The 12,928-nt window shown below is 39.6% G+C and overlaps 1 protein-coding gene across 9 annotated transcripts in view; it reads left to right on the plus strand.

Annotated features, from left to right (window-relative positions):
* The window catches only part of bcas3 (BCAS3 microtubule associated cell migration factor), a 1,025,650-nt gene that overhangs the window by 206,504 nt on the left and 806,218 nt on the right, over positions 1-12,928 (plus strand). For all 9 annotated transcript variants that reach the window (XM_077541215.1, XM_077541214.1, XM_077541217.1 and 6 more), the window contains one exon: positions 12,405-12,601. In XM_077541215.1, coding sequence (XP_077397341.1) covers positions 12,405-12,601 — 197 coding nt within the window. The remainder of the gene's footprint in view (positions 1-12,404; positions 12,602-12,928) is intronic.

Below are 12,928 nucleotides of genomic sequence, written 5' to 3' on the forward strand. Positions count from 1 at the left end.
CCTTCCCCCACCTTACACAATTACCATGTTCTTCTCGTGATCTCCATCCATCCATCCATCCATCCATCCATCCATCCATCCATCCATCCATCCATCCATTTTCTTGATCGCTTATTCCTCACAAGGGTCGCGGGGGCTCCTGGAGCCTATCTCAGCTGGCTTTGGGCATTAGGCAGGGAACACCCTACACAGAGACGGACAACCATCCACACTCACAAGCACACCTAGGGACAGTTCGGAGCGCCCAATCAACCTGCCATGCATGTCTTTGGAATGTGGGAGGAGACCAGAGTACCTGGAGAAGACCCACACGGGCACGGGGAGAACATGCAAACTCCACCCAGGAAGGCCGGAGCCTGGACTCGAACGCAAGTCCTCAGAACTGGGAGGCGGACGTGCTAATCACTCGATCACCATGCCGCCCTTCTCGTGATCTCCTAGATTCTATTAGATTGTAAGACAACGGTAACTTGTCAATTTACTAGCAGCTTTTTAGATAACCCTATTTACAAGCCTCCTATTGATACGCTAACATAACTTACCTACTGTGTTTTAACCACTTTAAAAAATTTATTTTTCATCCCTGTGAAATCTTTCTCCTTTTCCTACGGAGCCCCACTGGCGTCAGGGTCTGAATTTTATTTTATTTTTTTGCTAATCTGTACCCACAGTTTAGTAATCTATACCCACAGTTTACTAATCTGTACCCACAGTTTAGTAAACCGTACCTACGGTTTACTAAACCGTACCCACGGTTTAGCACTTCTGTGGCGTTATGTAATACGCATGCGCACACAATGTTCGAGTGGTTGCTTGACAGCAGTATTAATAGCGAAATTTTTTCGACAAGGTACTAACAGTGCTTGATCCCTCAAAGACATTTTTGCATGGTCTTGTAATGCATCTGAAGAGTGACTGTGAACTTCTTTAGGGAGGAGTGGGTGATTGCTGCTAAAGTCTACAGTCAAAGATGAAAAGAAGCAGCCGTTCGCTGCTAATACTGCTGTCAAGCAACCACTCGAACGTTGCGTGCGCATGCGTGTTCCATAACGCCACAGAAGTGCTAAACCGTAGGTACTGTTTACTACTGTGTACAGTTTACTAAACTGTGTGCACAGTTTACTAAACTGTGGGTACAGATTGTTAAACTGTGGTTACAGATTGTTAAACTGTGGGTACAGTTTACTAAACTGTGGGTACCGATAACTAAACTGTGGGTACCGATTGTTAAACTGTGGGTACAGTTTACTAAACTGTGGGTACACAGATTATTAAACTATGGGTACAGATTGTTAAATTGTGGGTATAGTTTACTAAACTGTGGGTACAGATTGTTAAACTGTGGGTACAGATTAGCAACAAAAAAATAAATAAATTCGGACCCTGACACCAGAGGGGCTCCGTATTTTCCCTCTTTCTTTTCCACATTTTAAATGAGCTGACACTGGCACTGCAGTGTGTGCTCGAGGAGGCGTTCACTTTAGCACCCTGTGTGTTTGAGGGGTGTGTGCACTGGAGTGTCGCGTGCGTGCGTGCGTGTGTGTGTGTGGGGGGGGACTAGGAGTAGAGGACGTGACAGTCATGGAGCAGAGGGGCGCCTAATCAGTGACGTGCCATTTGATCATTACACGTGCTCCAAATATTTTTCCTCCCATCACTTTGGCGCCCCCTCTGGCGCAGCACCCCTTTGCCCCGCGTACGTTGCATACCCACTTTTTGCGCCACTGCAGTGAGGAGTTGAGTGAAAGATCAGCACGATGGCTAGGGAACCTACGACGCGACTGCTTTGCACCCTCAAAAATTACGAGGATATGCTCAGATCATTTTATATCAGGTAATTTTTCTCTTCTTCATAAACAGTAGTGGGTCATAATATTGACCTCTGATTCCAGGCAGACGTGATGAATGTGCCATTTTACTTTCGTGAAACAAATCATTCATACTTTTTTTTTTGCATAAGTATTCAAGTAATTTTGAACAAAAAGCTAACTATTTAAACACGATTATCACAGCACTAACTCAGGGGTGATCTCTGCTGAGGAATGTGCTGCAAACATGCGGTCTCTTTGTTAACAGCTAGCAAGCTACGTCATCTATCATGTAAGTAGTGATCGGCGTACTATTTCAACCAAAAACAGCATACCTTTGGCTTCCGCTTCCCACTTGCACTCCAAAAAACGAAAAAAAATTTGTAGCCAGTGATTCTAAACGGCTAACCTTGCTCTCTCGCAAGATGAATTCTCGTGGTATTTGTGAGTTCACAAACCCCGGAGAATACATCTTCTACGGCTCCCATTGATTTCCGCCGATGGTTCAGACCAATCACAGAGCGACATTGTGTTTGGGGGCGGGATATGCAATTGTGACGAAACCAGGAAGCCAGCACCGACGCCAGAGCTAACAAACAAAGCTAACATGGAAGAATGGACGCTGCGATTAATTCTGTTCTCACTGGATTACTCACCGTTTCCTTGTTGAATGTTGAACAGCGAGGGGCGCTTCCTTGCATTTCGAGCTGGTAAGATGTTTGTGCTTTTCCCCCTTTTGGCAAGAACGAAGATGAAATTTTCACCCATGGCCGTGATTGGTTAAAACAAACGTGTAGAATAACGCATTGTCCAATCAGCTCTAATTATTGTACAGAATGTCCCGCCTTTCCCGACCAAATTACTGTGGAGAGGTACCTGATGGATATTGCGGAGAACTCATTTGAGTGAAGCGCATGCGCATATCCATGTGGCTATTGCAAGGTTACCTACTCGCAGCAGTGGATACAATTTTTTTCCGGGGGTAACTATTTTGACACCACAACGGGAGGGCCGATACGTCATTAGTTTTGTTTTGTTCTCGGTCTCTTGGCTGTTTATGGCACGGATTCGCGGGACTCGTGGCTTGGATGGCGGTGATGGGGCGCTGGGTGCTTCGGGCCAGTTGTGCCGGTTGAATCGCGCTGGAGGAGTCTAAATTCTAAATTTGAGTTAAGTAATATTTGGATAAAGGTGAGTTGAGTTTATTCTGACAAAAGGATATTATTCACATTATTTACAATTTGAAAAGTTTCTTCTTTACGTGTGGCGTGAATAGTTTAAGGCAATAGTTTGTTTTGTATTTAAAAATTGTGAATTTAGGATGTAATGTGCTTTCATTACAGCATTGTTTGTTTAGGATCTATTTTACTGTCTTTAGGCAGAGGGATCTGTGTGGTACACGGCAGTAATGCAGTTAGGCAACATGGAGTAGAGCCACACAGTTTCTTGACCTCCGAATCTCCTAATCTCCCGATCTCCTTAAACTCTTTTATTACTCATCTTTCGCTACTTCATTTTTCCATGTCATTTTTGAATTTTTGTAACGCTGATTTATTTTGACTAAAGTGAACAAAACCAAGACGAGCGTTTGGAGTTTTCTTTTCATCGACGAAGCCGCGGACACGAAACAAGGAAATGAGTTTGGAGCGTCAAGCTGAAGCTTGGTGGCGGCCACGCTCCCGATAAAAATGGATTAACGTTTGGCACATATTTCAAGACACGTTTACAGACAATAAAATTTCTGTTCGCTGTTTTCACTCCTTCATCGTTGTATTCAATAACGAAGCTAAAATTATTCCACACCGCTTCTTCAAACTTTGGTCTATCAACTCCGCCCCGCTTGCTACTTTTTTTATTTTATTTTATTTATTTTTTTAAATCTCACTTCTGTTGTGTGAGGCGTTGAGTGGGCGGAACCACAACAGTGTTTGGAAATGAGCTCGCAGGGAGGGCTTTTGTGCAGCGACACTGGACAGGCACGCACACACACAGTGGCGTCAATACAAAATTTGTAAATCAGCGGTCCATAAGGGCGTATTGTCCCGTGCAGTGCGGACCAAACGGTCCTGTCCAAGACCGAAAACCGTTGCATCCCTAGTTTAGTTTTTACATAAAGAAGTTAAAAATGTGTTGCATTTATTTTATCAGTTAACAAAAGTAACCATATTTCTTCTCTTGGAATTAATGTGAAAAACTTCTACCTTGAATCAAATACTTCTGGAAATATAAAGTTTTTTGCAAACTTTGTTTTATCAGATAAACAGTGGTGCTTGTGTCCCTTAATATGACACAAATAAACATCACATTTTGGCTTTAATGTAGGAACCGTGGTCTTAGCTTGTCATCCCTTCCAAATGTCTGCTGATTTTACAAGTACAAGTACAGTGGTACCTCTACTTACGAACGTCTCTTCATACGAAATTTTCGAGTTACGAAACAAAAGCCTCAACGGGAAAATATTGCCTCTTGTTACGAAAGAAATTTCAAGATACGAAAGGTAAAAATACAGTACAGAAGGCAACATACTTTCAGCTATGGCTATTACCTAGCATCTATCTGGCATCCCATTGTCTAAGAGGAACCTCTACCAAAGGTATCTATGAGCATAGATAAAATAGATCGGTGTCTATTCTAATTATTAATAATAATTCTGGCATCCCATTGGCTAAGAGGAACCTCTCCCATATGAGCGTAGATAATAGATCGGTGTCTATGCAGCGTCCTCGTCATTCATCCCTCAGGCCATAAGGTGTTCCGATCCGTTTTTCGCTAACTAACTGCCTACGAATTTGTGCAAAAATTCAAACAATTGGTGATTGATGAAGGCACAGTAAGTTTTTAATTGCGACGAGACGGGCCTTTTTTGTAAAAAGATGCCTCGCCATACCGGAAGTTTCCAAAGAGTTTCGGAATTTGTTTAAAAGAATCACCCAGAAATAATGTTCACCAGTCGGGCGATCGCTCACTATGATGATGTTTGCCTTGGACATTTTCAAAGAATTGTTAAAAAAAACAAGGGCAAAAAACAATGAGGACAGCAGTTAAAAAGGTAAATGACCATAATTTTTATTCTTTACTCTATTCTTTGTTTTTTACATTATGCACAACTCTCATTTATTGTGCAATAATCTAATTGTAACATGTATTTGTTACATGTTTTGATGCTTTATAAAACATTTATGTCTGAATTTTGGGAGGCTTGGAACGGATTAGGGGATTTACATAGAAAATGTGTCTCTCCTTACAAAATTTTCTACTTAAGAACTTTCTTACAGAACCAATTAATTTCGTAAGTAGAGGTACCACTGTACTGTTATGTAAATTGAGGTGACTATTTTGCCATGACTGGCAACTTTCCTGTTCGTGTTATTTGATGACCAGTCCTCAGAGTAAGTCTTGAGCTCCTGTAAATCGGCTATTTTACCTTGATTTGACCGCTTCATCCCCTAGATCTCATTTCAATTTTCAATTAGTTTTGTCACTGAAAATAGGCTGTTATCAGTATTACCAGGCCATTATACTACACTTCATAACGATTTTATGTCGCAGAGGATGCAGAAGCTCAGAGTTGATGCTGATAAGTGTTCCGGGTACGGCGAATGAAAGTAAGCTTGTCTTTCGTACCGACTCAGTAGACATGAATATAAACTAAGTGCTTCCGAGGCGAGTCCGTCTTGTCGAGATGGCTTACATGTTGCAACTACTCAGTGAGATAAACGTGCGCATTGGTGCAATTCGCATAAGCTTGTAAATGTCTAGAAGTAATTTGGTGATCGCTCTCATTGTGCCCCTTTCTTGTCATACGTGCTTCCTTGTGTAAATGACTCCTGCACAATAAAATAGTAAACTGTTTTGTTTTTTGTTTTTTTAAGCGGGAGTTTTTTTGTTTTTTTTTTGCTGTTGTTGAGTTCCTCCCGCATGGAGGATGTGAGGACATGACTGGCAGAGCGAAAAATACGGAAGCCCATGGGGTCGAACGCCGCGGCACAACAAAAGGGGGAAAAAACATTGTTAGATTTTTTTTTAAATCATCCACAACAAAATACTCAAATTAATAATAATAATAATAATAAAAATCGATATATCAACGTCAGTTAAATCACTAAGATGTGTACTTTTTTTTTTTTTTTTCCCAGCCTGACTAAGCCCAGAAACTCACTTCTCTGATGTCGGCAGGTAACCCACTATATTTTACCATGAATAATTCCACTCTATTTATAATTGATTAACTCAAATGCATCCCGTTTAGCTTGCAAAAAAATCTGGTTACACTTTCCGTGTTAGTTTGCCAAGAGTAAGTAAGCAAGCACAAAAGGCAATAGAGAACAAGCAAAAGTTAGTCAGTACTTCATTGTACGTAAGTGGATCATGTAGAGATCTATTGATACAGACTATCAAACCTGGTCATTTGGGGTTATTTTGATCTACTGTCTTATGACTACAGTAAATATTTTTAATATGGGTGTCAAAATTATCGCGTTATTATCTCGTTAACTAAAAGTGCCTTTAACGCAGTGCTTCTCAATTATTTTCTGTCAGGCCCCCCCCCCAGGAAGAAGAAAACATCTTGTAATTAACAGTAACAGAAATGATTGAAAGTGCAAAAATAAAATTAAATCCTTAATTAAACTATAAACATTGTTTGACTGACCATGTCAAACCATATGATACGGAAAAATAAAATTACATGAAATCCATCCATCCATCCATTTTCTTGACCGCTTATTCCTCACAAGGGTCGCGGGTGCTGCTGGCGCCTATCTCAGCTGGCTCTGGGCAGTAGGCGGGGGACACCCTGGACTGGTTGCCAACCAATCGCAGGGCACACAGAGACGAACAACCATCCACACTCACACGCACACCTAGGGACAATTCGGAGCGCCCAATTAACCTGCCATGCATGTCTTTGGAATGTGGGAGGAGACCGGAGTACCCGGAGAAGACCCACGCGGGCACGGGGAGAACATGCAAACTCCACCCAGGAAGGTCCGAGCCTGGACTCGAACCGGAGACCTCAGAACTGGGAAGCGGACGTGCTAACCACTAGACTACCGTGCCACCCTTACATGAAATCAATAAATAATAATGCATTCAAACTGATCACCAACATTAACTCAGGAGCACTATAAAAAAAACAACAACTTTAGCCTGCAAAACAAAAATATCTAAAATAATTTGTTTTTTTTGCTGTGTGTAAAGCGCGCAGCAAAAGTATAATAATTAAAAAAAATATATATATATATATCCATCCATCCATTTTCTTGACCGCTTATTCCTCACAAGGGTCGCGGGGGGTGCTGGCGCCTATCTCAGCTGGCTCTGGGCAGTAGGCGGTGGACACCCTGGACTGGTTGCCAGCCAATCGCAGGGCACACAGAGACGAACAACCATCCACACTCACAAGCACACCTAGGGACAATTTGGAGCGCCCAATTAACCTGCCATGCATGTCTTTGGAATGTGGGAAGAGACCGGAGTACCCGGAGAAGACCCACGCGGGCACGGAGAGAACATGCAAACTCCACCCATATATATATATATATATATATATATATATATATTGTCAACTTCCGCTTACCCGCAGGACTTAAATCGGGAAATATGTCCTGATCGACTCTCCAATTAAAGGGTTAGAAATTCCCCTTTTTCCTCACCAGCTCTAAGGCGTCAGCGTGAGGAGACGGGAATTAGATAAGCCGATATATCAAAGTGGATTCACCTAGGTTTGTTCACTGTCTTCTTATCATGAGGCCAATCCGTTTTCATCCACCTATCAATCCTGAGTGAGTAACCACACACACAGAGCCCAGGAATGATAATCTGAACACCTCACTTAAATTGGCAGCTCCACTTTTCTAAGTTGTTTGCATTTGTTATTGACCTAGTCATTTAATAATCCTTGTTAGAATCATACGGATTTGTTACATATCAAGCTGGAGTATTTGACTTTATTAATACAGATGGAGACACTCATTAGATGTTATTCGAGTGCACTTACCTTTTCCCAAACGTCCGTTACTGTTGTCCTCCTCGAAGAGGGGAAAAATTAATATTGATGCGGACTTATAAAATGTCCAAAAAAAATACAATAAAATCAAAGACAAATAATAAGGACTTATAAAACGTCCAAAAATAAAATAAAATCAAAAACAAATAATAAGGACTTATAAAACGTCCAAAAAATAAAAATAAAATCAAAGACAAATAATAAGGACTTATAAAACGTCCAAAAAAATAAAAATAAAATCAAAGACAAATAATAAAGACTTATAAAACGTCCAAAAAAATAAAAATAAAATCAAAGACAAATAATAAGGACTTATAAAACGTCCAAAAATCAAATCAAATCAAAGACAAATAATGTCTTATAAAACGACCAAAAATAAAAATAAAATCAAAGACAAATAATGACTTATAAAACGTCCAAAAATAAAATAAAATCAAAAACAAATGACTTATAAAACGTCCAAAAAAATAAAAATAAAATCAAAGACAAATAATGACTTATAAAACGTCCAAAAATAAAAATAAAATCAAAGACAAATAATAAGGACTTATAAAACGTCCAAAAATAAAATCAAATCAAAGACAAATAATAAGGACTTATAAAACGTCCAAAAATAAAATAAAATCCAAAACAAATAATGACTTATAAAACGTCCAAAAATAAAATAAAATCCAAAACAAATAAGGACTTATAAAACGTCCAAAAATAAAAATAAAATCAAAAACAACTAATAAGGTCTTATAAAACGTCCAAAAATAAAATAAAACCAAAACTAAATAAAATAAAGATTAAAACAAAACAATAAAATGATTGATTCAAAAATTATCTTTTAAACAATTTTATTGACAATAATAAGATAACCAATATAAATCATAAAAATCACATTTAATGATAAAACTTTAAATCAATCAAAATAAAATAAAATAAAAACAGAAAATTAAGAATAATATAAACCTTTTACAATAAGCTTTCTAAGATTGATCATTTCTCGGAAAAGCTTAAGACCTGATTGACAATAAGATGTTTTTGGCAAAAATAATTTTAAAGATATGAGAGTGTATTAAATGGCCCCTACCCTAACACGCGATTAGTCATTCATATCTTCCTATTATACATCATTATTGCTAAAAGATTTGTACATTACCAATTATTGAAGATAATTCCATTCACGGCTGGTCCAAGTCCTTCGTAAAAAATCCAAAGTCCCAGGCAGCTATAATCCTTCTTCGGGAATACACTCCTTACCGACCTCGCAGGGTGAAGAAAAAAGGGCGTCGATAGCAGCTGGTGACGGCTTTTTATCCCCTTGGGTCTTATCACTGACTTCTTCCGGTAAATGTCCTTCCGCCTCCAAAAATATCAAAGCGCACTTGTTGGGACTCATTCTCAGTAATTTTCCACAGATGAGTCGTGAAGTCATACATTCTTTACAAATGTGTCATGGATACACAACGTTGAATGATGAGTCATACATGAAAATATGTCAAGGTCTTAGCTCTATTCGACAATGATGAGTCATACATAAAAATATGTCAAGGTCTTAGCTCTATTCAATGATAAACGTTAAAATAAATAACATCATAGATATATTAATTAAGCAAGCATGAATAACATGTATATACATCCATCCATCCATCCATCCATTTTCTTGACCGCTTATTCCTCACAAGGGTCGCGGGGGCTGCTGGCGCCTATCTCAGCTGGCTCTGGGCAGTAGGCGGGGGACACCCTGGACTGGTTGCCGACCAATCGCAGGGCACACAGAGACGAACAACCATCCACACTCGCACGCACACCTAGGGACAATTCGGAGCGCCCAATTAACCTGCCATGCATGTTTTTGGAATGTGGGAGGAGACCGGAGTACCCGGAGAAGACCCACGCGGGCACGGGGAGAACATGCAAACTCCACCCAGGAAGGTCCGAGCCTGGACTCGAACCAGAGACCTCAGAACTGGGAAGCGGACGTGCTAACCACTCGACTACCGTGCCGCCCAACATGTATATACATGACATGTTAAATCCCAAATTCTCTCAGCTTGAACTTAACAGGTTAATTCTAGTTCTCTGTTGCACATCTTGTATATATCTTTGTTAAATCAAACAATACATACAGATAATCTTTTCAATGCAATTACAGCAATATTATCAGCGATAAAAGACAGTATCACTTGTAAATAAAATAAAATAAAATAAAAGAAAAGAAAAGACAGCAAAACTTCATAGTTGGCTTTCAATGTGCTACAAACATTGATCCATAAATCAGGTTAACAATTGTCGAATATAGATTGTGTTGTGTATTATTACTTAATTCAGGATATCATTTATTTACACTCAATTTGTATCTTATATGGAATGTCCGGGCAATGCTGAGTGGGTGGCTTAGTTGTACAGGTTTGGCGGCATCTGGTGGTTACTTTGAGGAACTACACCCAGAGGCCAAAGAATGATTTATCGGTCCTACAGACACCAATTGGTCTCTAACTAAGAATTGAGTCTAGCCCATTAATTTGTTATCTCATTTTACATGATATGGCGTTTCATCTGACCCTACTCAATCTACTCAATTCAACAATATATATATATATATATATATATATATATATATATATATATATATATATATATATATATATATCCTCCCATGTCACTTTAGGGGACTCTGTAATATCTTATATTTTATAAGGTTTTTATATTTTTACATGTTCAATAAACCAACCGACCAACAACAACTCTCTGGCCTGTAGTCTCTTCGCCAAGTCTCCTCTTCACCGAGGGGATCCAACGATCTCTGCCTCATAAATATTTTGAAGCGGATGTGTTTAATTTTTTTATAGGCCCGCCCATGGTGACATTTCTCTTAATGCCTCACTGAAAAGTGGATGCTATGGAAATCCGACAGCACCGTCAGTGGTGCAAGAATAGTGACTCAGAAATATTTATAAATATAAATATGTTTTTTAATACAATAAAATGACAGCATCGGAATAATACAGGCACATGAAATGTCAAAAAGCTAGAAAGGCAGAAACATCGATAATCTATGAAAACAGAGGACCAAGTTACACATCAAAGCTTGAGAACCATCAAAATACAGCTCTGGTTCTACTGTTAACTGGCACCCTTGTGTGGTTGACGGATGGATAACATCAGCAGAAAAAAAAAATGAGAGAACGCACTTTGGTGTTGTCTCGAACTAAAGATTTATTATCCCTGCGATTGTTAACAACCCACTGTCTCCGCTGGTCGGCATAAGAGAAAAATCAAGGCAGAGTTAGAACCTGTCTATCTGGGCACAAGGGAATGACCGCTCGATGTACTGTCATCTCTCCTCTTCTTCGATGCCTTGACAAATGCACCACACTCATGTAAAACAATGACGAGAAAATATACTCCAAAAGCTGACAACTGGTCGTGGTTCTCTGAAGAAAAACAAACGGCGATGGCCATTACCAGAAAAGGCGGTGCCTTTTGAGATTTGCCTGGAAATACGTCACAGCTCTTTGTGCACATAGCATTAGAACAGAGCTCTTCCTGAGAAGGTGAGTCAAGCACAGACTTCCCCAATCCTGGTCCTCGAGGACCAGAGTCCTGCAGGTTTTAGATGTGAGTCTAAACCTAAAATTAATGAACCAATAAATTTAATACTTTTAATAATGAATTGAACCACTTTACTCTATAGCGCCCTATCGTTACACCATACATTGTCTACGAAATCACTTATTTTTATAAACTTAGACCAAAATAAAAAAAAGAGACCGCCCGCTCCTGATTGGTAGACTGTTTTCACACTCGTTTCTGATTGGCTGCTGTCCTCTGCTTCCTCGAGCATCAGTTTTGAATGTTGTAGTTACAAACAGCAACAGAAATCTGTCAAACCATTTCTTTAAGGATTATATCCAGTACTCAGTTTCCAATTGTAGGAATAATTGTAAATAATAAGTTATCATACATTTGCTGCAATGAAGAATGCTTTGCATTGCACTCACATTCACATAGCCTAGCCATATATGTTATCTTATCATATATTTGCTGCCATGAAGGCCTGCTTCTGCTTGCAAAGAAGAATTCCTTCTGCTCGCAATGAAGAATGCTTTGCTCTGTTCCCACTCACATTCACATAGCCTGGCTTGAAGATGACTCCAAGCTGAAGAACCACAACATCTAACAGCAGAATAGTTCGAGCAAGTCTGCTGAGGTCGCCTGTTTTCTGTTAAGAAATGATTACAAACTTGACCACACATGTACTCGGTAATCTTTCACTCACATGCACAACACATAGACAAACAAGTACACTGTGTTACAACTATGCCTGACATTTGCATCGTTAGGGTTTGAACACACATGTAACTAAGGGCATGGAAAAGCAAATAAATAGAGAGGGTGAGGAGAGGAATCTTCAGAGAGTGCAGGAGTGAATTGTATCAGTCAGTTCCTCTCCTCTCAAGCCCTGAACTGAATGTCTTCGCTCCTTTTTTGTCGTGTTTAATAGATGTCAAACAGGTAACCCTGACACCAATGCTCGACAAACATCTTACTTGTCTGATGATTATGTCGTGTTCTTACATTATTTACATTTATATTCTCAGGTGGAGATTGTTACTCATACAGGTCCCCATCGTCGGCTTTGGATGGGACCCCAATTTCAGTTCAAGACCATTCATCCTTCAGGCCAGACTACAGTCATCTCATCTTCCTCCTCAGTGCTTCAGTCTCAGGGCCCATCTGATGCACAGCAGCCTCTCCTGGACTTTGACACAGATGACCTGGACCTCTTTAGCCTGAGGTATTGTTAGAAAAAATAACATAGTATATACTGTATGCTGCAGAAGCCAGTAACATAAGAAAAACCCATAACATAATACAAATCCTGAACCTATAGCGTAATAACAGTAATAAAAAAAAAACTGGAAAAAAATAAGTAATAACAATAACAACTAGAGCTGCGAGCAGCTATAAAGGGCCCTCGCAGCCCGGGCCACATTGGGGTCCTTGCACGTTGGGGTACTTGCACGTTGGGGTACTGGCACGTTGGGGTACTGGCATATTGGAAGCAAAATTTCTTTGAAAATGGCATAATAAACGTTTACATGTAGAATATTTTTTTGCCAGT

This window comes from Festucalex cinctus, chromosome 13 (genome assembly GCF_051991245.1).
Source record: "Festucalex cinctus isolate MCC-2025b chromosome 13, RoL_Fcin_1.0, whole genome shotgun sequence".
Taxonomy (NCBI): Eukaryota; Metazoa; Chordata; class Actinopteri; order Syngnathiformes; family Syngnathidae; genus Festucalex; species Festucalex cinctus.